Source organism: Lissotriton helveticus, chromosome 4_1 (genome assembly GCF_964261635.1).
Source record: "Lissotriton helveticus chromosome 4_1, aLisHel1.1, whole genome shotgun sequence".
Lineage (NCBI taxonomy): Eukaryota > Metazoa > Chordata > Amphibia > Caudata > Salamandridae > Lissotriton > Lissotriton helveticus.
The window spans coordinates 1,133,204,955-1,133,225,452 of record NC_136063.1 but is presented as its reverse complement, the minus strand read 5'-3'; the positions used below and the strand labels follow the sequence as shown (position 1 = coordinate 1,133,225,452).

Below are 20,498 nucleotides of genomic sequence, written 5' to 3'. Positions count from 1 at the left end.
AATACTTCCAGATCCACAGACCATAATTTTTGTTTTTGAAAGGCTAACAGATTGCTTATTTTTACAGAGAGCGTCCAAGGTTTGTTGCAAGCCGTATAATCATATAATTTTGTCTTGTCAGCGTACTGGAGGCACAGGATGTGGGAATCTGCAAATTTACGGGGGTAGGAGGTGAATCACAAAGAAGAATTGTTGATACCAAAGTGGAGGATCTCAGTTTTTTTACAGTTCAATTTCAGATGCTTTTTGTGCAGCAATTAAAAGATTGTTGAGGCAGAGATTGGATGGGAGAGCTTAGAGGCAACTTTAAAAGGTAGCTGTGGAGATAGGGGTTACTTGAACATGATCAGAATTGTAATGTATGCAGATTCAAGCAATCGTACTATTGTAAACAGATCTGTCACAATGATCAGAAGATTTACACCACTTTTGTTCACCTTGCATGCAACTGCTCTTTAGGCCAACACGGCCACTTACAGATAGTGGAACAAACTCAGCCTCCTGGAATTGGATTTGCATCTGTGTGCAATGCCCTCCTCTATCCCAAATCTAAAACAAGTGAAAAAGATTTAGAACTGGCTTTCCAAAGGGTTCAAACTGATCCCCTTCAAGATCTCCTCATGATTAATCCATCAACGTATGAATCTTTAGCACATAGATATAGGTGCACTCCTGTGTTAGTAAATTAAATTTAACAGCCACTGTTACAAATTTCATCTCCAACCAGATCTCCAAGGCCAAATGCCATACCTAAGAACTTAATAGGAAACTCACAGAATTCCACAACCCAGTGTGCATCCTCCACTAGAGCCCCTTCTCTCACTTTCTGTAATGTCATTGTAAATTACCTAGTTTAAAATCAAAGATGCATGACCACCACAGCAGGTTAATTATAATATGACTGATAGCCAGCCCACTCAGACCACAATGAAGACGACTAGATGTAACAAGACTTTGGACCCTGTCGTCCTATCAACTTTCAGAGTCCCATTTCAAGGAATTTGTCAAAGAATGCTGCCCAACCAGCTCACCAACAGATCCCTGTCCCACTCAAATCTGCAAAGACATCCCATTCTAAATCACTGTTGCAATCACTGAAAGTGCTCTCATTAGTCACTCTATTACTTCATACAGAAAGAAAGACTCAGAGAAAAGTACCAGAGGGTGATTGCAAGACCAAGAAAATGAGGCCAACAGAACCTAAGTAAAATAAAAACAAATTGTGCTTTAAAGTAGAAAAAACGTGCTACGATTTTGCGTTACTTTTTCAATATCTCGGATTTATCAAATAGTACCCTTAAATATTTAGTAGGGGAAGTAGGAAAAGAAGAACCTAGAGACAGGAACAAAACAGGTAAGATAAAAGGAATGAGGAAGAAGTAGGATTAATGAAGTGGCCTTTGCTATGCAGCGGAGGTCCCTTTGAGTAAAGAGTTGCTTAGGTGCTCAATCAACCCAACACAACACTAAAGATAGCATTACTTGTCCTACCATCTGTGATTACCCTAAGGCATCTGATGAACAGGTCGCTATTCCTTTAATTTTTCCAGTAAAGTGAGACTCCATATTAGGCCCTGTGCAGAACTGTAAAGGGAGCCCCCACAAGAAATGATGACTAAGCTCTGAAAATAGCTCTACCCACACTCTTCAATGTGTTCACTTCCCCCAAACCTTGGTTCTAGTTGCAGCCCTGTTTGTAATATACTTACGCTTCCACTTGTCAAGTGCATCAAACCAATGTTTGTTTTTTCATGACGAATGGGTTACAGAGCCGCAAACTTTCCAACCAACAATGCAACTCAACAAGATTAATTTCCTTTTCAACTGCAAGGTTAAAAATGTAAATTGCTACATGTATATACCCATGTAACAGTATTTGTCACTCTGGCACTTGTCATTCCGCCTCAGTCATGGTTCCTGATCACTTCTAAACAGCACACACCATCCTGCTTGACTGCGTCCCATCCCTCGTCCATGAAGATGACCACTCAAGTGAATCTGCACTGTGTGGGTAACCTTGGCGGTGCTATTACTGCCCTATCTGAGGAAATGTGTACAGGTGCTGTTCGTGTATGTGAGAATCCTTGCCCAGCTATTGTCCATTATTACTTGGTGGTTTATGAGGATGTCTGCATGCCAGTCTTGTACATTAATGGTACCTGGGCCATTTGAGTGAGGAAAGATTACACTGCTCCTGCTTGTACTGAGCGTTTGAGGAAAAATATGCAGAGTATTGTTCCTATGTGGGGTTACTGTGTAAGGTGCGTAAGAATATGTGTATTAAACCTTGCACCGGTTGTGGCCATATTGCGTACCTACTCTTAATGTTACAGAGCTGGTACTGTTGCTGAATGTAGAGAAACTAAATTGTGATTAAGAAATCTTTCGCCGTTGCTGCCTGTTCCATAGCCACTGGTCTGTGCTAGGAAATCTTCAACACCTCCTGTACATGCTGCACTGATGCTGCCCACACAACTTGTTTTACTTGTGAGCGAATCCCGGGCGACTGCTGCTGCTCTCGCACTGTACCCATTTTGAATGGATAAAGAAACAAGCATTGGCATTGCCAATAGGTCTCGCTTGGGGACCTTATAAGTATTTAGTTTTACAGCACAATATCCTTGTTGCATAATCGGATATTGTGCTGCAAAACTAAATACTTACTGTTGCTATCTCTTCTTTCCTTATTGTTGTTTGTGTAAGGGGTGTTTTCATTGCTGCCAACATATTTCCTTCCCTGTTCGTGTTTGTGTGAGGGGCGTTTTTCACTGCTGTTAACTCTTTCTTCCATATTCCCTTTGTGTGAAGGCGTTTTCACTGCTTCTAACTCTTCCTTCCCTATTCTGTTTGTGTAAGGAGGTTTTTCGCTGCTTGTAACTCTTCTTTCTCTATTCTGTTTGAGTTAGGGGCGTTTTCAGAGATGCTAACTCTTCCTATCCCGTTCTTGTTTGTGTGAGGGGTGTTTTCTCTGTGGCTAACTCTTCTTTCATTATTCGTGTTTGTGTGAAGTATGTTTTCACTGCTGCCGACTCCTCTTTCCCTGTTTGTGTGAGGCGCGTTTTCCCTGCTGGCGCCCAACATTTCCCTCCCTATCCTTTGTGTGTGGTGGTTCACTGCTGCCCCCGTGAGAGCCCCTGCTCGGTGTGTGTGGGTAGTTTCCAGTTCTGCTTCCCACCGGTGCTTACTCTCTCTTGCTGCTGTTCTGTCCCGCCATTGAGTGCGAGGGGAGCTCGCGCCTCTGGTCCCTGGGATGAGCCTATTGCATCGATCTGCGTCGCGCGCCAGTGCAGATGGCGGTTACAGCAGCATGCATCTTCAACAAACAAGCTCCACTGCGGGCAGGTAGTATTTAAAACCAGGAGCCAGAGTGTAGTTCCAGGACGGCCAGAATCCGAGCTTGTTAATGGCCCTTTATTAACGACTAGTGCATAGTTGGAGGGCTGTGTTAATTAGGAAACCCTGCATTTCACAGTCTGCTAATTGGAATGTCAGGGTCATCAATGCCGGGAGGGAGAGTGTGTCGGAGACGTGGGAGCGAGAGAGGCAGTGAGTGGATTCGTACAAACATCATGGCACGACAAATCAGTGTGCATGTGTGCACGAGAGTGAGTGGGTTTTCATGAGAGGGGGTGGGCGAGCTTGCCTCCGAGAGAGTACAAAGGTTATGGGACGGGAATTAACTAATGAAGTGCACATGTGTATATGTGCGAGATAAAGGAAAAGTTAGCGTGTTTGTGAGAGAAGTTGTTCTGTGCACGTGAGAGATATAAGATGAATGAACTTTAGAAAAATAAGGATTTAGGTGTAGCGGTATGAAGAGGAAGTAGGACAGGCAAAGAGAGAGGATGTGAAAAGGTAGAGGAAGGAAGAACAAATGGAGAGGAATCGGAGAAAGGGAGCCGAGGGGGTGCGAGGGATGAGGGAACACGGCCTGGGGGAAGCTGGCTGGGGAGGGGGAGGAGAAATGCAAGGAAGGCTGTGTGCGGCGTAATTAGGGGAGGAGAAGCCGAGAAGCCGCAGAGCGCACGCTGGGCGAAGCCCTTTGATGTGCTCTGCGGCAAATGGAGGGAGGCTGATGCGCGTTCATGTTTGAACACGTGGTTCACATGAACTGCAGGAAAACGCCATGAAAACGCCAGCAAAAAGCTGGTGGTTTCCTTGTTGTGAAAAAAAAAAAAGCTGGTGGTTTCATGATGTTTTCGCCGCTTGAATTCTCGCTCCGCTCGATGCGCATGCGCGCATCGATAGGTCGCGAGACCTAAAAACATAAGAAACCAATTTTCCCTATACAAAGTCCAAAACTATTGGTTTTGTCAAAGTTGACTGAATCTTGAGCAACCAACTCAACTCAATTCTACCCCTCTACTCACTTCCTTACTTGACGGCTGACCTTCATGTTGGTCTCTCCACTTGTCTGCATTCCGATTGCTGTCCTGACTCCAAAGCCAAAAGAATCAGGAATAAGAGTTTCAATGCTTGTTGAGGTCTCCTTTTAAATACCCATTAGGCCCTTGAGATATCGATCTCCTTCGCGTAATGAAGAGTACGCACTGCATAATTTAACACCTTTTAAGCAGTACAAACTAGAAGAAAATAGAATTTGGTAACCACTCTGCAGGTGTCAGACCAAAAGAACCCCGTGTCCGCGACCAAAACATGCTCCGGGCTTTTCCGTGTAACTGAAAACAAGGTATACAGAGGTAGGCAAGATTCGGAATTTGTACATGTGCACATCCATTTCCATACGCCACAGATCTATGTTGACATTTTGCAAAGCTTTCGAATTTCATTCACTATCTAGAACAGTTTAAATTCCTCCAAGGAAACTTCTTCTTTGTCAGTCACAACTGGCAAAAGAACAAAAGTACTACCAATCTATCTAATATAAACAAGGTGAAAGCTCGAAGGACCGAGCAACTGCACTTAATGCTTTTATGTCTTCACTAAAGCGCCTGTACCGGTAACCAATATCTTTAGCGGTAATGGGCACTTGTAAGCCAAAGCTTTCAACATGGTTCTCTTTTAAATTAAATCTCCCTTTCAAGAGAAATTACAAAGCAATGCACTTACCCTTCTAACCTGACATCAGGTAAAGATCTGTTGAGCGCAATCATCTCACTCGCCATTAAATTGAACTGATTGATTTTAAACATTTCTTTCATCTTCTCTTGCTCCTCTTTGGGTATGACGACTGGCTTCCCCATCTCTCCTGGGCCTTCGTGTGGCCTCGGTACTGGCTCTGCAACTGGAACAGCATAGATGATGTTAGAGTAGCACATCACAGGAACCAAATACACCTGCATTCACACACTTTAAACAGCAAATACTGGCTTTACCTTATTTTTTTATCATCTATTCCATAAGTGATCTCTGGAGCATTAATGTATTTGGTAGAGAATAAAGCAAGGCTTGATACTGGAAACAAGCATTGACAAAAACCAATGGGTCTTGCCGGTGAAATCTACTGGCTTCGTTAATGTTATGACCTCTGTGCATATGTGGGTGCAGCATCCATATTTGAATCTAGTTTCTATTGCTTTCAAAAAAATCCATTCAAAGATGGTCGCTATAGATATGCTAAATTCAATGCAGCCGTCTTTTATACCTTCAAAGATGGTCGGTGGCTCTGGATTCATCCGTTGAGGTCACCTTCAAACAGATTTTCTTGAAATAATGGAAAATACATTCAAAGCACGATGCTGCAAATGTGAGTGTATTTGTGGTGATCATGTTTGAATCCATTTTCTGAGAGTGTAAGGACATTTATCAAATCATGCACATGGGCGGACATCTTGGAACGGTTAAAAAATAAAAGGTTAAACAGCATGCCCCGGCCTGATCCAGTGGTAGGTGATGCTTACAGAGTAAGCGGGTGGGGGCGCAAGCAGAAACATTAACAATAAAACAATAAGGCAGGAAACATTACTGGCACTAACGCGCAAGTCAAAGCATTCCAACTCTCCAACAAGGTAAGCCAAAGTAGAAGGGAGAAACATTACTAAAATGTCTTGTTTAAACAATTGGCAGAAATTATATAATGCACATAAGAGGTCAGACTCCGAGGACATATCTGAAGAGTTATTTAGCCAACATTTGGTTAGAACATAGAAATTCAATGGAGGTCACTATAGCAAACATATTGATAAGTATTAAGCAGCTAAAGGAACAAGCATTTGCAATGCAATAGGTCTCGCATTAGGAAAGTTTGAGCTATTGGTATTGTAAATGACACATTTTTTATTTATGTGTTGGTTTTGAAAATAACGAAATTAATAGCTTTGTCATTTACAATGCCAATAGTTATAACTTTCCCAAATGGGACACCTATAGCATTTGTAATGCAAAATGTAAACACCAAGATAAGAAGTTTTAAGATTGCTCTCTTCCTAACGGGCAGCCAGTGCAGGGACTGCAGCAGGGGACGGGACTGGGTACGTCTGGGCTTATTCAGAGCCATTCTTGCAGCAGTATTTTGCAATATCTGGAGCCTAGAGAAAAGTTCTTCATGGAACGTTTTGTTTTGCACCATATACCTATGTATCTACGATAGGGTGTTTACGCTATCATTGACTAGCTTTGAACTTTATGTTATTTACCTTGTACCTATGTATCTAAGACACACCTTGTAAAGCGCTCTGATACCCGCAAGGGTCTTGTTCGCGCTATATAAAACTTTCAAAATAAATAAATAAGCTATTGCCCAGAGTTGGACTCCATGATTGGAATAGGCACCCAGGCGAGAATTATCAGGTCCGTGGAATTTTGAGCCCAACATCTGCCGAGGTGGGGAATTGAACCCTGGTCCCGGGCTAGACCTCTGCATCAGGGTCTGCCGCTAAAATCATTAAGCCACACTTCTCCGCAACATCCCATTGACTCCGTGACCCAATAGAATGCCTGTAAGGATAGACACTGCGTCCAATGTCTCTCAGTCCTTTCCCGGTTGCCAGGTTTTTCAGCATCTTTGGATTGGACCAATTGAAGCCAGTTATGAAAGTGACAAACTCATGAGTTAGTGGGAGCAGTGGTAATCTCCTTTACTTAATGGATCTCACCTACTTCGAAATGACACATGTCTCTTTACAGTGAGCTGCCACTTTCATCTTCATTTAAACTGATGGCAACACTGGTTGATGGAGACAAAGAGCAGTGGAGAGGGCGGGGTCTGGGGAGATCTATACAGGCGTTTGCAAGTTATTAACAGGCGCGACAGAGGTACTTTACACCTCTGATGACAGCTGGCCTGTTGCTCACCTTTTTTTGGGCGACAGCGAGGAGCAAATAAACGGAAGATCAGCCGATTTTTATTTTTTTAAGTCACTGTTTTAATTTTCGTGGTGACTTTTGTAAAAATAGCAATATCCAGGGGGGTCTGTAAATTGAGCTGGCGAACCACGAATTTGGTTGACAGGGTACACATAACTTATCTTGTCCACCAAACTCTAAATAACTCCCATTTTCTTGTGTCGCAGTGGTTAACTTCAGAGGCAGGAGACATCAGGTTATATTAATCTCAGCTTCCCCACTTTACCCAAAAATGTTTGATCCAGGACAAATCACCTTATAAATCAGTGCCTTCAGTCCCAATCTGTATAAACTTGAGAATATTTATAAACATCCAAACTAAGTGCTACATATAGTGTGTTTTAAGTGTATTTGTATCACGCATTCACCCTTTGCACTGGTCCCAAATCACTTTCCGATACCCTGGCGCTGTAGAAGTGGTTGGGTTTACAGTGTTGCATTTAAAAGCCTAGGGTGCAGCTATCAATAGTGCAGCAGGTACAGTGGCACCAAAGCTTTGGACTGTAAGATACTCTCTTCATCAGGGTGATGGCTGTCTTTTACCACACAGCAATGGGTAGATGAGGCATTATTCTTGCATGGCTTGAGGGCCCAAAGTCCCACTGTATGGTTCCCCTTATTTACACACTTTATTTTTTGCAGTATTTTACAGCAAGAACTCGCCCTAATGTATTGGAGCGCTTTACTTGAGCACCAGTTACATTACACAAGGACACATTCATTTTTTGGTAGGCCAGGAAAGATTAAGTGATGTTGAGCCGACCCGAGACTCTAACCTGGTTCCCCAGCTCCAAAGTCAGCAGCTCTGACCGTTATGCCACCGCCACATTAATGAACATGTATAAGTAGCTATGAAACCTAAAGAGTCGGTAAACTTCACAGGGTAAAACTTTAAATCTGCTTTTTGCTGTCAGTCAGGCTCCAACACTTCAAATTACTGTAAACGCTAGCCACTGTGTTTGGACAATAAAAGGCATGCCTTGGGCGAGGGGAGTGATGCACATTTTCCAAAACAAATAATTGAGTTTAGCTTTTTTTTTTTAAGTATTTTATAGGAAGTTTCCATTGATTTAAGCAAACAAACGCAAGCACATAAAAGGCAGAATGCACGTGACTTCCTCCCCCCTTCTTTCTTGTCCCTGGCCAGAGAGCACCCGACAGTCTCGCTAAGAGGCTACAGGAAATGAAAACAAAGAGGGGTTGACATGGTTACGGGGTGATAACGAGGGAAGACATGGCAGAGGCACTTGATGTACAGCCGGGTCACCAAAGGTTGGCTCCGGAGTCAGAGTCCTGCTAATTTCCCGACCTAAGGTGCGCTTCATTAACCGAGCCTCGAGACACAGCGTCTGTGTCCAGCAGAGAGAGAGCTCGTTATCCACGCAGGGAGCGAAAGATATAGATCTTAATAATTGTTGGGGCCAGTTCAGGTTTTTAATAGAAAAAAAAACTCGTCTTTGTTTGGAATGGCAATTTATGTCTCCCCTCAGAACCATGAATATAAAAAAAAGTATCCATCCAGCCCTGTTAAAAACAAGACATACCAGCTAAACCAAAAACAAGTAACGTTCAGATGTGTAATCAACTGACGGGCTAGCCTTTGCATCGCCTACATCTTAAATAATGGCAGTTTTAAATTTAGCAGAGACTCCTGACCCCTCAATGGCGGAAGGGAAGAGCAATCACTGAGGAGCGAGCAGGAGAGGCTGAGAGACCAGTGAGACAATTTATCATCAAACCCGGAACCTCGCTGCCAACTTATCAAAGTGCCCACTGGATGCATATGATTGGTCCCGAGCATCTGTCTATCCGCTGTTCCCAACATTAGCGCAGACATCAGAATCAGTGGACTATCAAATGCAATTACAGCGCGCGAGACAGACAATAACGATTGATAGTGCCTACTCTTCCTATCGCACACGGCGCTAGTGGGGGGTTGAAGCTCTGCCTTGAGCCGCCCCCGTTAAACAATGATTGAAAATATGCATTTGTCCTGGTAAAACACTGCAGCCCGCACCACTTCATTTGCTGAACACATTATCAAATTAAATGAAAAGCGAACTGCCAGGAGCAGCAGTTACTGCGTAGTAGGGATGAATATTTACTTTACGGTGTTAGCAGCGCGCACAGAGTCCGGCGTCTATTCCCTGTTGTCGCCTTTGCGGGTCACAGTGAGTAGGAGCGGTGAAAGTGATTGCGAGCGATCGCTGAGCGAGATGCCGTGAGCGGCGAGGCTGCCCTGCTGCTGCGGTCGTCCTCGTGGTAGGCGCCCACGTGGGACGTGCTCGTGGTACCTTGGCGGGGCTTGCTGGTCTGCTTCCCAGAGAGACAGGAGATTGGGAAACGCGCGCGCGGCCGGCGCCGATCGCCTTCCAGAGCGTGCGCGTGACATCTCCTATCTCCTGGGAAGCAGACCCAGCAACAATAGTATCGCGCCTGCGCGATGGCATATGGCTCCGCCATATGCATCGCAGGCGCGAGACCTAAAAAGGACAATAATACCGTCTATCCCAAGAGTGAATATCTCAGCAATTCCCAAATCAAATCAATCAGCCAAAATTGCTTTATTCAATCAATTAAAATCATAAAAGCATACAAAGGTACGCAGTGTCCCAAAAAGATAAAAACTATAACATTCCATAGGCCATGAGTAATAACATTCAGGGCAAAATATGTCATTGTAAAAGTGTACAGCGCAACAGAAGAATCTACTATATAATGAAATCAAATAAAGATGCAACTCTCTATGGTCCTCAAAGTCTCATATCTCATTAAACATGGAGGTTAAAATATTAACCAAATGACCGGGTTTTTGACTGAGACCATGCCGCACCTAGCTCACACTGATTAGCCAGTTGTGGCACCAAATATACAAATCAGTAACACAAACACAAGCATTGGCAAAACTAATAGCTCTCGCCTATACTAGAGCTAATGGCTTTGGCAAAGCGGTTTAGCCATGTTGTACACCAGAGTGGCTGCTTTTTAGCATGGCTTAAAGTTCGTGGTGTGAAGTGTCCTAGAGTGGAGTATGGGGGAGTGAGTTGAGTAGCAAGTTCAGTGGCAAGGTGTGTTGTAGGGTGCAGTGTCAGAGTGCAGTGTTGATGAGTGGGGTGGGTTGGGGTGTAATAGGGTGAAGTGGATTGGAGCGGATTGAGGTAGTGGTGTAGATTGGCTTAGAGTAGGTGGGTGTGGATTGGGGTAGAGTAGGATGCATTCAGTGGGGTGGATCGGAGAGGGTGGACTGAATGGGGTGCTTTGAAATGGAGTGGGGTGAGCTGGAAGGAAATGAGGTGACCTGGTTTGGAGTGGGGTGAGCTGGATTGGATAGGGGTGGGGTAGATTAGAGTGGGTGGATTAGATTAGAGGAGGGTGGTGGTTTGATGTGGGGTGACAGAGTGAGCAGGAGAGGGGTGGATTGGAGTGGGATGGACTGGAGTGGGCAGATTAGATTGGAGTGGGCAAGATTAAACTGGATTCAATGAGGTTGGATGGACTGAACTGAGGAGCCGCTGCGCCTGGATTTCGAGCGAGGACGCCGGAGTAGAGGGACTGCAAGTCCCAGGGGGTCATTGTTACTGCCCGGACCTGAGCCTGCTTCTGCCTACCGGAGCCCTTATTACCTCTTGCCACTCCCGCTACGCGGGAGCCGCTGCGCCTGGATTTCGAGCGAGGATGCCTGAGCAGACGGACTGCAAGTCCCAGGGGGCCATTGTTAATGCCCGCACCTGAGCCTGCTTCTGTTGCTACTTAACGCATCATCGCCCCCACTTTGCGGAACGCACGGGGGCGAAGCCCAGGCCAAGGGCGGGCCCGTCTTTGCCCGTCTGAGCCCGTGAGCATTGTGTAAGGTCAGTCAGATAATTTTACTTTTAAACCCTCTAAGATTATTTATTTTGTCCCTTGTTGACTGCCTGGGTAAAGTATTTATAGGTTCACCAAGATGAGTAGACGCGAAGGGAAAAAGCTAGGCGCTCCTCACGGTGATCAAGCGGGGACGCTTGATCAGTTCATCCTTAGGGCCCCCTCTGTTTTGGAAAAGGAGATTCTGATGACTGAGCGCCGGCTATCTTTGGACCCGTTATTAAACAAAAGATCCTCTTTAGGGACAATAGCTACAGCTTGTTAACCACCTCACCAAGCTGTAATTTCTACCATACTTTCGATTAATAATGAGGAGGACACTGAAGTCCCTAATCCCCTGGACCAACAATGGACTCCCTAAAGTCGCCAACGGCCCAAATTAAAATTGTCGCCAATATGTCTACACGAGCATCTGCCAGGTCTCCAATTAAAAATAACACCACTAATCGATTGATCCTTGAACCGGAAGTGAAAAGGAAGCGAGGAGGAGGCCCTCAAAGGCCCTGCACAGCAAAAGTGGCTAGGTCAAATAAAACTCGTGGTCGTGTTCTAGCTGAGGAGGGCAGTTTAAGAGATAATGCAGACTTGGTTGATTTTGACTCTAATCATGCATCTGTGAGGGGTACTAATTTGTGCCGTGATCAAGAACTGTGGAGGAAACTTGAGAGTACTTTAACAACTTTGTTAACCCCTATCACCAATAGACTGGTTAGGATAGAGGAACGTCTGGACAATTCCAAATCTCTGGGTAGGTCAGGCTTTGCTGCTCTTGAGGGTCTCCTTACTCATCCTAAGCAAGCATTAACGAATAAAAACACCAACCAGGGAAATGTGGTGGCAACTTCGTGTGCTTTGAATATGCAGCCCACAAGTAGGACAACTATCAAATCAACTGCTGTAATGATACCAACTAACCCAGCCACAGTAACAACTAATAAGTCAGCCGTTGTGCCCAGGGTTGATGATGACCCAGGGAATCAATCTAGTGAATTTGCACAATCTACAGCAAGCACTCCGGGTGATGGCAGAGATATAATAGCTTTAAGAAGGGATATTTCCAATACTCGTCTCCCGGATCGACAAGCCTGTATACCCAACGGGACAGTAGGACCAAGAGGTTTGGGACATAATGCTGAACAAATTAACTCTTCGGTTCTTAATTTGCCGCCGGCTGCAACTCCCTTAGTAGTGGTTTTGAAAAATTTGCCACTTCTGCGGGAAACTCAGTCTGAAACTACAGATCAACTATTGTGTAAAGCTTTGCAGTGGTTTAATATTCGACTTAGGGATGTTGGGCTCTGGGAGGAGGGAGTTGACAAATTTATGATTATGGCCAGATGAACACCGTGGATTGGCCCTTCTATGAAGGAAGAGCATGGTGATTGCGTGGTTGTCAATTTTAATAATGTACATATATGTAGATTCATGGATAGGGTCTCTGTTGTACCATTAGGGTACTTTTATAAACCAGGGCCAAACTACACTAATGTTTTAAACCGCTTAGAGATGGGTAGGCGACACTGGAGGCATCCTGGATTAACCAATAGATCGCAAGAGTTCCCTTTGTCCAATAGATTCGCCCCGCTTTCCGACATAGATTCATGTGATTGACTACAACCATCCACCTCGATATTGGTAGCATGTTCTGCTTTTTCTCCTATGGCTGATTTAGATTTAGTGGATAGACTTCACGGCTTGGAGGACAAGAACCAGTATACGGCCCCGACATCATCACCGGTTGACCTAGGGAGCTCGCATCATCCTGCATTTTCCTTATTATCTTGGAACAACGCAGGTTTGCTCCATAAAACCCTGTCCTCTGATTAGTCGTGCTTTGTTGGGGGGGATGATTTTATCGCTTTACAGGAGACCTGGTCTTTAGATACGAGTTGCCGCCAAGGCTATTTGGCTTATGATAAAAGCGGCAATCGCAAACAGAAAGGGGAGACCTAGTGGGGGGCTGGTCATATGGGTTAAGCAACAGGCATCGCTCCAAATAAAGGAACTATCAATAGACAGTCATGATATCCTTCCTCTTATGATCTGTTCTAATGGTGAGCCGGACCTTATACTAATTAATGTGTATGTGCGAGGGTTACCGGGTGGGAAAGCCTCACCAACTATTGCCCACCTAGACACATTTATGGACGGACTAGATGGCCCAAGTGTCTTTGTTATTGTAGGTGACTTCAACTGTACATTCGAGCCATTAGGTATAGATGACTGAAGCCTTAGTATGGAGGAGGTTGAGAATTGGGGGGTGTCTCTCCTTGCATTGAAACCAATTAATAAATGGACTGAGGCGGCGCTATAATTGAAAAGCCTATTCCTAGGGCGCGGGATTAGAGCGACTAATGGGAGAACCCCCTCGGATGCGGAAAGTTGTGCCACATTTTCCAATGGGATCAGAAGTAGTAGGATTGATTACATATTTATAAGTTGAGAACTTTGGGCTAGACTTGTGGATATGGTGGTTCACCACAGACCAGAAAGTGATCATGATCCGTTACTACTGACCCTAACTAGGATTGGATCAGATCCCCTAATGGTTGACTCTGTATCTAAGATAGGAGAGGTAATCATGTCCCAAGACTGCCGCCGGTTAAAATGCTTAACAGAAAAAATAGCCAGACTGGCTAGGTGTGATGAAATGCAAAAAAACTAAACCTAACAGTTCTAGGTGGTACGACTATTTTATTTTACTCTTTTTTTAGAAAAACTTTTTTTTCATTAAATTTCATATGTCATCAAAAGAACAGTCATCAAACAATAATGAACACATACAGACATTAAAACATCAATGTACAATATACACAAATGTACAATATACACAAAATCAATACTGTGGGTTGGAATAAACACCAAATACACACTAGTACAATGCCTACAATGAGGCATGTGGTATTGCATTTCGACACCTCTCTAATGCAATAAAGATGGGAGTCAACCAACAGATTAAAGTAGCAAGGGCAAATTATAAGAAGGTACAACTGAAGGAGAAGAAAGATTATGATGAGGACAGATGGGTGAGTCTAACTAATGCCTCAAATGGGAAGAACTGGACCAAATTTTGGGAATTGGTTAAATGGGGTAGTCGTATGACCGGAACTACTCCAGTCAACAATGTCCCTCCCAAACTTTGGGTCCAGCACTTTCAAGGCCAATTTGCTTCCTCACTCAGCATTAGCATTGTACCCAGAGGTCAACGCCGAGACAGTTCTTGTCTTCACTAAAGGAGAGATAGACAGAGTCTTAGACAGGGTGCCTGCAGGGAGGGCTCCTGGCCCAGATTGCATTCCAGCCGATCTCTACAAACAGGATAGGAGGATTTGGATTGAATATATTTCTATCATCGTAAATGCTATGGCTAGAGGTGCGACAATACCAGACACCTGGCGAGGGGCCGAAATTATCCCCATATATAAAAAGGGAGACTGCGTCGTTCCCAGCAATTATAGGCCGATAAGCCTAATTGATACTCTATGAAAAATAGCTGCAAGACTTGTATTAAGTAGAGTTAATGAATGGATTATTGATCAGAATGTTTTATCTACCTATCAAGCGGCCTTTCAACCACACGTGAGCACAATTGATCATGTTTTTGGTTTATGATTATCTATTGGTCTACAGTGATTTTAGCAGGGGGAACCCTTTATGCAGCATTTGCTGATTTAAAATCAGCATTTGATTTAGTACTTCGCTATAAGCTGTGGGACTCATTAAAGGAGGCTGGGATGCCTTTAGAAATCCTTGGTTTTATTATCAAACTGCATGAGGTAAATTATGCCCAAGTAAGATGGGGGCAGCAGGGTGAACGGTTTAATTGTTTCCCAGTTAATAAAGGTGTGCGGCAAGGGTGTGTCCTTGCTCCTACTTCTTTTTCCATGTTTATAAATAGGGTTATTGCATATTATTCTAACTTTACAACAGATGCTCCATCTTTTGCCGGATCAAGGGTTCCATTATTAATGTTTGCAGACGACGCGTTAATTTTAACAAAAACTCAGTCTGGTCTGCAACGTGCCCTTGATTAATTTATAGTTTTCTGCAATGACCATGACCTGGTAGTGAATGTTGACAAGACCAAGTTCATGGTATTGCATAGATTTAAATCTGTTAGAGGCAGAGTAGTTATGGATAATGCATCATTAGAGCAAACCGATACCTTTACCTATTATGGGGTAACTATGGGTAGGAAGATGAACCGGACACTCCAACTTGATCTTCTAGTTCTTAGGCACAAACAGCTGCGGGAGCCCTATTAAAGGAATATAGATTGTCACATACTAAACCTATACGGCCAGCTATAGCAATTTACAATGGGAAAATCAGATGCTCCATTATTTATGGCGCTGAACTGTGGGGGTTGAACATTTATTACCCTTAGTTCAAGCGCAAAACAAGTTTTTAGGATCCCTGACTGCACTTCCTCAAACAACACCTATTAAGCCTCTGCTCTTAGACCTAGGTTATACATCCTGTGATGAAGTCGCAGGTTTTAGACCCTTAGCTTACTGGAGGAGACTGTGGACCACCACAGAACTGGCACCTTATGCTAATACAATGATGCATGTCAGGAATGCTGACTTGGCTTCTAAAATTACATGTCTCCAGAAGATTAAGTATAACTTGTACGAAATGGGCCTTAGCCATCTGTGGGATGACCCAGTAGGGAATATTCCCAAGTAAAAATGATTACAAAGAGCTTTACTCGGATATGATAACCAAGAAGACCCTGTCAAGGGTGAGTAGTACGTCCCTCACAGGTGTCTTATGACCAGAAGTTTGGAACGAAAGAAGAACCATATTGGAATTTGATTACGAAAACTGGAGATAGGAAACTACATCATCAATTCCGTGTGGGCACTCTTCCGTTAAGATCGCTTGTTGCAAAATGGGATAAGGCCTTAAACTCTAATTGTCCATTTTGCCATACTAGGGAAGAGTCAATATCTCATCTACTTTTTGTGTGCCCGGCTTATAAGGGCCCTCGCCGCAGGTGGCTCAAGCCATTGTGCGTTAACCTTGGCTCTAGATCTTGTATGACAGTTATGTGCATCCTGATATCGAATATTTGCGCAGATATAGTAATTGCTATTGCAAAATTTCTGAGTTGGTCTTGGGCGTTGAGGAGGAAAAAACTGGTGGCCGTTGAGGAACCAGATCTAGCACTTGACTGTGTTAACGCAAATTGTCCTCTCTTTAAAGAGTAACTGCAGAGAAATGTCACATATGATTGATTTTATTAGGATTCGATAATGTTGGTATTACATTTTGTATGAATTGTCTGTTTTTAGGGTGTTAAACCTTATTGACACTTTTTATGTATGTATTTTGTCTTTTATGATTGCAAATTATCGAATACAGACTAATGAATTAAATTGACAACTGGGGTGGGAGTGGATTGGAGTAGAGTGGGGTGAACTGGATGGGGTGGATTAGATTGGAGAGGGATGAATTGAAATGGATTAGGGTGGACTGTGGTGGAGTGGGATGGACTGGGGTGGGGTGGACTGGAGTGGGGTGGATTGGATAGGGGTGAACTGGAGGTGGGTGAACTGGGGTGGGGTGGATTCTTTTGGACTGAGCGGGCGGATTGTTTTGGACTGAGCGGGCGGATTGTTTTGGACTGAGCGGGGCAGATTGTTTTGGACTGAGCGGGGCAGATTGTTTTGGACTGAGCGGGTGGATTGTTTTGTATTGGAGTGGGGCAGATTGGAATGGATTGGGGTGAATTGTAAAAGGAGTGGATTGGGCCGATTGGGGAGTGGGGCAAATTGGAGTGCGGCTGTCTGTTTTGGATTGGGGCAAACTGGAGTGGGCCTGATTGTTTTGGATTGAGTGGGCCCGATTGTTTTGGATTGAGTGGGCCCGATTAGATTGCTTTGTTTTGGACTGGAGCGGGGCAGATTGCTTTGTTTTGGACTGGAGCGGGGCAGATTGCTTTGTTTTGGACTGGAGCGGGGCAGATTGCTTTGTTTTGGACTGGAGCGGGGCACACTGTTTTGGACTGGAGCGGGGCACACTGTTTTGGACTGGAGCGGGGCACACTGTTTTGGACTGGAGCGGGGCACACTGTTTTGGACTGGAGCGGGGCACACTGTTTTGGACTGGAGCGGGGCACACTGTTTTGGACTGGAGCGGGGCACACTGTTTTGGACTGGAGCGGGGCACACTGTTTTGGACTGGAGCGGGGCACACTGTTTTGGACTGGAGCGGGGCACACTGTTTTGGACTGGAGCGGGGCACACTGTTTTGGACTGGAGCGGGGCACACTGTTTTGGACTGGAGCGGGGCACACTGTTTTGGACTGGAGCGGGGCACACTGTTTTGGACTGGAGCGGGGCACACTGTTTTGGACTGGAGCGGGGCACACTGTTTTGGACTGGAGCGGGGCACACTGTTTTGGACTGGAGCGGGGCACACTGTTTTGGACTGGAGCGGGGCACACTGTTTTGGACTGGAGCGGGGCACACGCTTTTGGACTGGAGCGGGGCACACGCTTTTGGACTGGAGCGGGGCACACGCTTTTGGACTGGAGCGGGGCACAGGCTTTTGGACTGGAGCGGGGCACACGCTTTTGGACTGGAGCGGGGCACACTGTTTTGGACTGGAGCGGGGCACACTGTTTTGGACTGGAGCGGGGCACACTGTTTTGGACTGGAGCGGGGCACACTGTTTTGGACTGGAGCGGGGCACATTGTTTTGGACTGGAGCAGGGCACACTGTTTTGGACTGGAGCAGGGCACACTGTTTTGGACTGGAGCGGGGCACACTGTTTTGGACCGGAGCGGGGCAGATTTGGGTGGGAGTTTTGGAGTGGATTTGACGGAAGTGAGTGGTTTGTATTGGAGTGGGTTGGATTGCACTGGTCTGGGGTGGATTGGACTGGTCTAGTCTGGGGTGGATTGGATTGAGTGGGACAAACTGGTGTGAGGTGAGGTGGAATGAAGTGGATTGGGGTGTACTGCACGATTTTGTGTAAAAGCATAATTTCAGAAATTACACATAAGTAAGTAACAAGCTTTGCAATAAAATAATCTTACATTTTTTAGAACAGTGCCCACGAGCAAAAACAAAAGAAAACAAGTGCAAAGTGAGAAAAGAAGACCTGACAAAATAAAAAAGTTAACTATATAAGATGAATCTGGTGCAATTGTGTTTGTCCTGCTGGGCAAGTTTTTGCCATTTCTGTTTGCAGGGCACTAAAAGTGATACAGAACAAAATACTACCTCAATCATGTCAGAAGCAGCGGATGGGTGCTTAGTCCCTGCTCCACAGAGAGGAAAGGAAATGATGTAAGGTCTGCCTTGATGGATTACGAGACTGTAAAGAACCATACCACGCAAGCCAACAAATGGTAAGCAACAGGTGGACTTCAAAACCTTTTTGTTAACCGTGTCACAAGACACATTAGCTAGCACACGGTCTCGCAGGCTCGACCCTAAAAAAAATCACTCACATCGGATTTCAATGGCAGGATAGCACTTTTACCTTTAAATGCAGAAAAATCCTTTGTTCATGTGGATTGAGGATTTTTGTTATAAGATACAGTCCACAAGGATTTTGGACCTAATTTTATGAATAAGTTAACGAATATTACATAGCTTCCTCTGCTAGAATGAGGGTCAGTGAAAGGGTGCGAAAAGGGCCCAGTTCTAACCCAACATAATAGGGATAAGGTGGGCATAGAGGAAATATCCAACTGCTTTGATTAACATACATCTAGTGTATCAATGAGTGCCAAGATTTCAGATCAACATGGACAAATTCAAAAGCCCTAGAAACCACTTTCAAGAAGAGAAATTGAGGATCTGGCTCAAACTGCCCTTCCGGTCATCGACTAAATCAATCCAATATCTAGAAATACCACTAACAGAAAGACAGACACCTTTATGGAGCCCACTTACCCAGACCCGTTGAAGGAGATCCGGAGGGTTGTTAAAATATGGTAAGAAAAGGCACCATCATGGTTAAGAAGAGTAGCTGCCTTTAAAATAAATCTTGTTCCACACCTCCTGTATTTAATGCAGTCTTGCTAGTGCAACAACACCAATCAACATAGCAGTTTACAATGCCAAATAGAGACACACACTGAATGGTAAGCCGCTTAGGGTGGTATTGAAAAAAATGAGGGGGCCTGGCAATTCCAGATAATTGAATTACTGTTGTGCAGTCCAGCTGGAAGACAGAAAACAGTACATACAGGAGTTTACCAGTAAGCAATGGTGTTGAATTGAAATTTCAGTCTTGGGATCTACTCTGTGGGAAGGTTTATACATCTTCAGGTCGGAAAATGTGGAGATGGCAATTAGTAGATTTGGCAATGAGACTTCACCAAGTGTCATTCAGATCCTTTTTCGGAAAACTCAACTTTATACCAGAGTTTCCAAGGCAAAGCACTGAGGGGAAGGAGGATTGGTGCTTAAAGATCCAGACTCACTAAATCGATTAAATATTTTATGCAATGTAAAAAGGTCCTAAGTGTAAAAGAGAAATGATTACAGCCACATTAAACATTCTGTAACATAGGTCTATTAGAAATGTAAAAGCATCAAATACATTGATACAGAACATAGGTGAACAGTTTCACATGTCTGCATTATATATGGTACTGTAAAGAGAACGCTCTAGATAATGGAAATACCAAGATGACTGGAAGGGAGAAGGGAGAGCACAGTCCGGAATAGGGGCTTCAGGTGTGTTGGGGGGACTGGAATCTGCTGAAAATCCCCCATTTCTGAGCCTACTGCCACAGATGAATTGCCTCTCAACAGAAGGTCTGCAACTCCACAGCACCTTATCAGTTACTATAATATAGTGATAGTGTTGCCAGACAGAACCTGAATGGTTCTCCCTGAAATGGAAAGGAGGAAGGCTTTATTGGCAAGGAAGCAAATCTATGTGCAGGCACTGCTCAAACGTGGACCAATGGCCCGTGCGATCATGTCACCAAGATGGGTGTCCAAATGTAAAGGACTGAAGGTAAAACTCACCAGCAGGTCAAAGGGACACATCTATCAGTGACGGACTCGAAAATCTACAACCCAGACTCTGCTTTCTCATACACTACTAAAAAGGATCTCATTACAGAATAAACATTCAGGAAAAATGCCCCAAGGTTCAAAGGGCACCCAGGATGTAAAAATAGTAGACCATCCCAATTGGATTAGTCTGTCAGTCAGGGAATGATAAGTTTGGCCTCATCGCTCAGTTGGTTGTTCAAAGCTGATCTGTTTTTCTGATAAGGCACCCAAAAGGAGTCGGAGAGGAAGCAGCTATTCAGGACTCCCCTTTCAGAACCAGGGATATGGTTTGAACTTGGTGT

General features: G+C 44.5%; 1 protein-coding gene across 1 annotated transcript in view; it reads right to left on the bottom strand.

Annotated features, from left to right (window-relative positions):
- GALNT1 (polypeptide N-acetylgalactosaminyltransferase 1) overlaps positions 1-20,498 on the bottom strand; it is a 664,945-nt gene that overhangs the window by 479,912 nt on the left and 164,535 nt on the right. Inside the window, exon 3 of the mRNA XM_078687736.1 lies at positions 5,071-5,245. Within this exon, the coding sequence (XP_078543862.1) occupies positions 5,071-5,245 (175 nt within the window). The remainder of the gene's footprint in view (positions 1-5,070; positions 5,246-20,498) is intronic.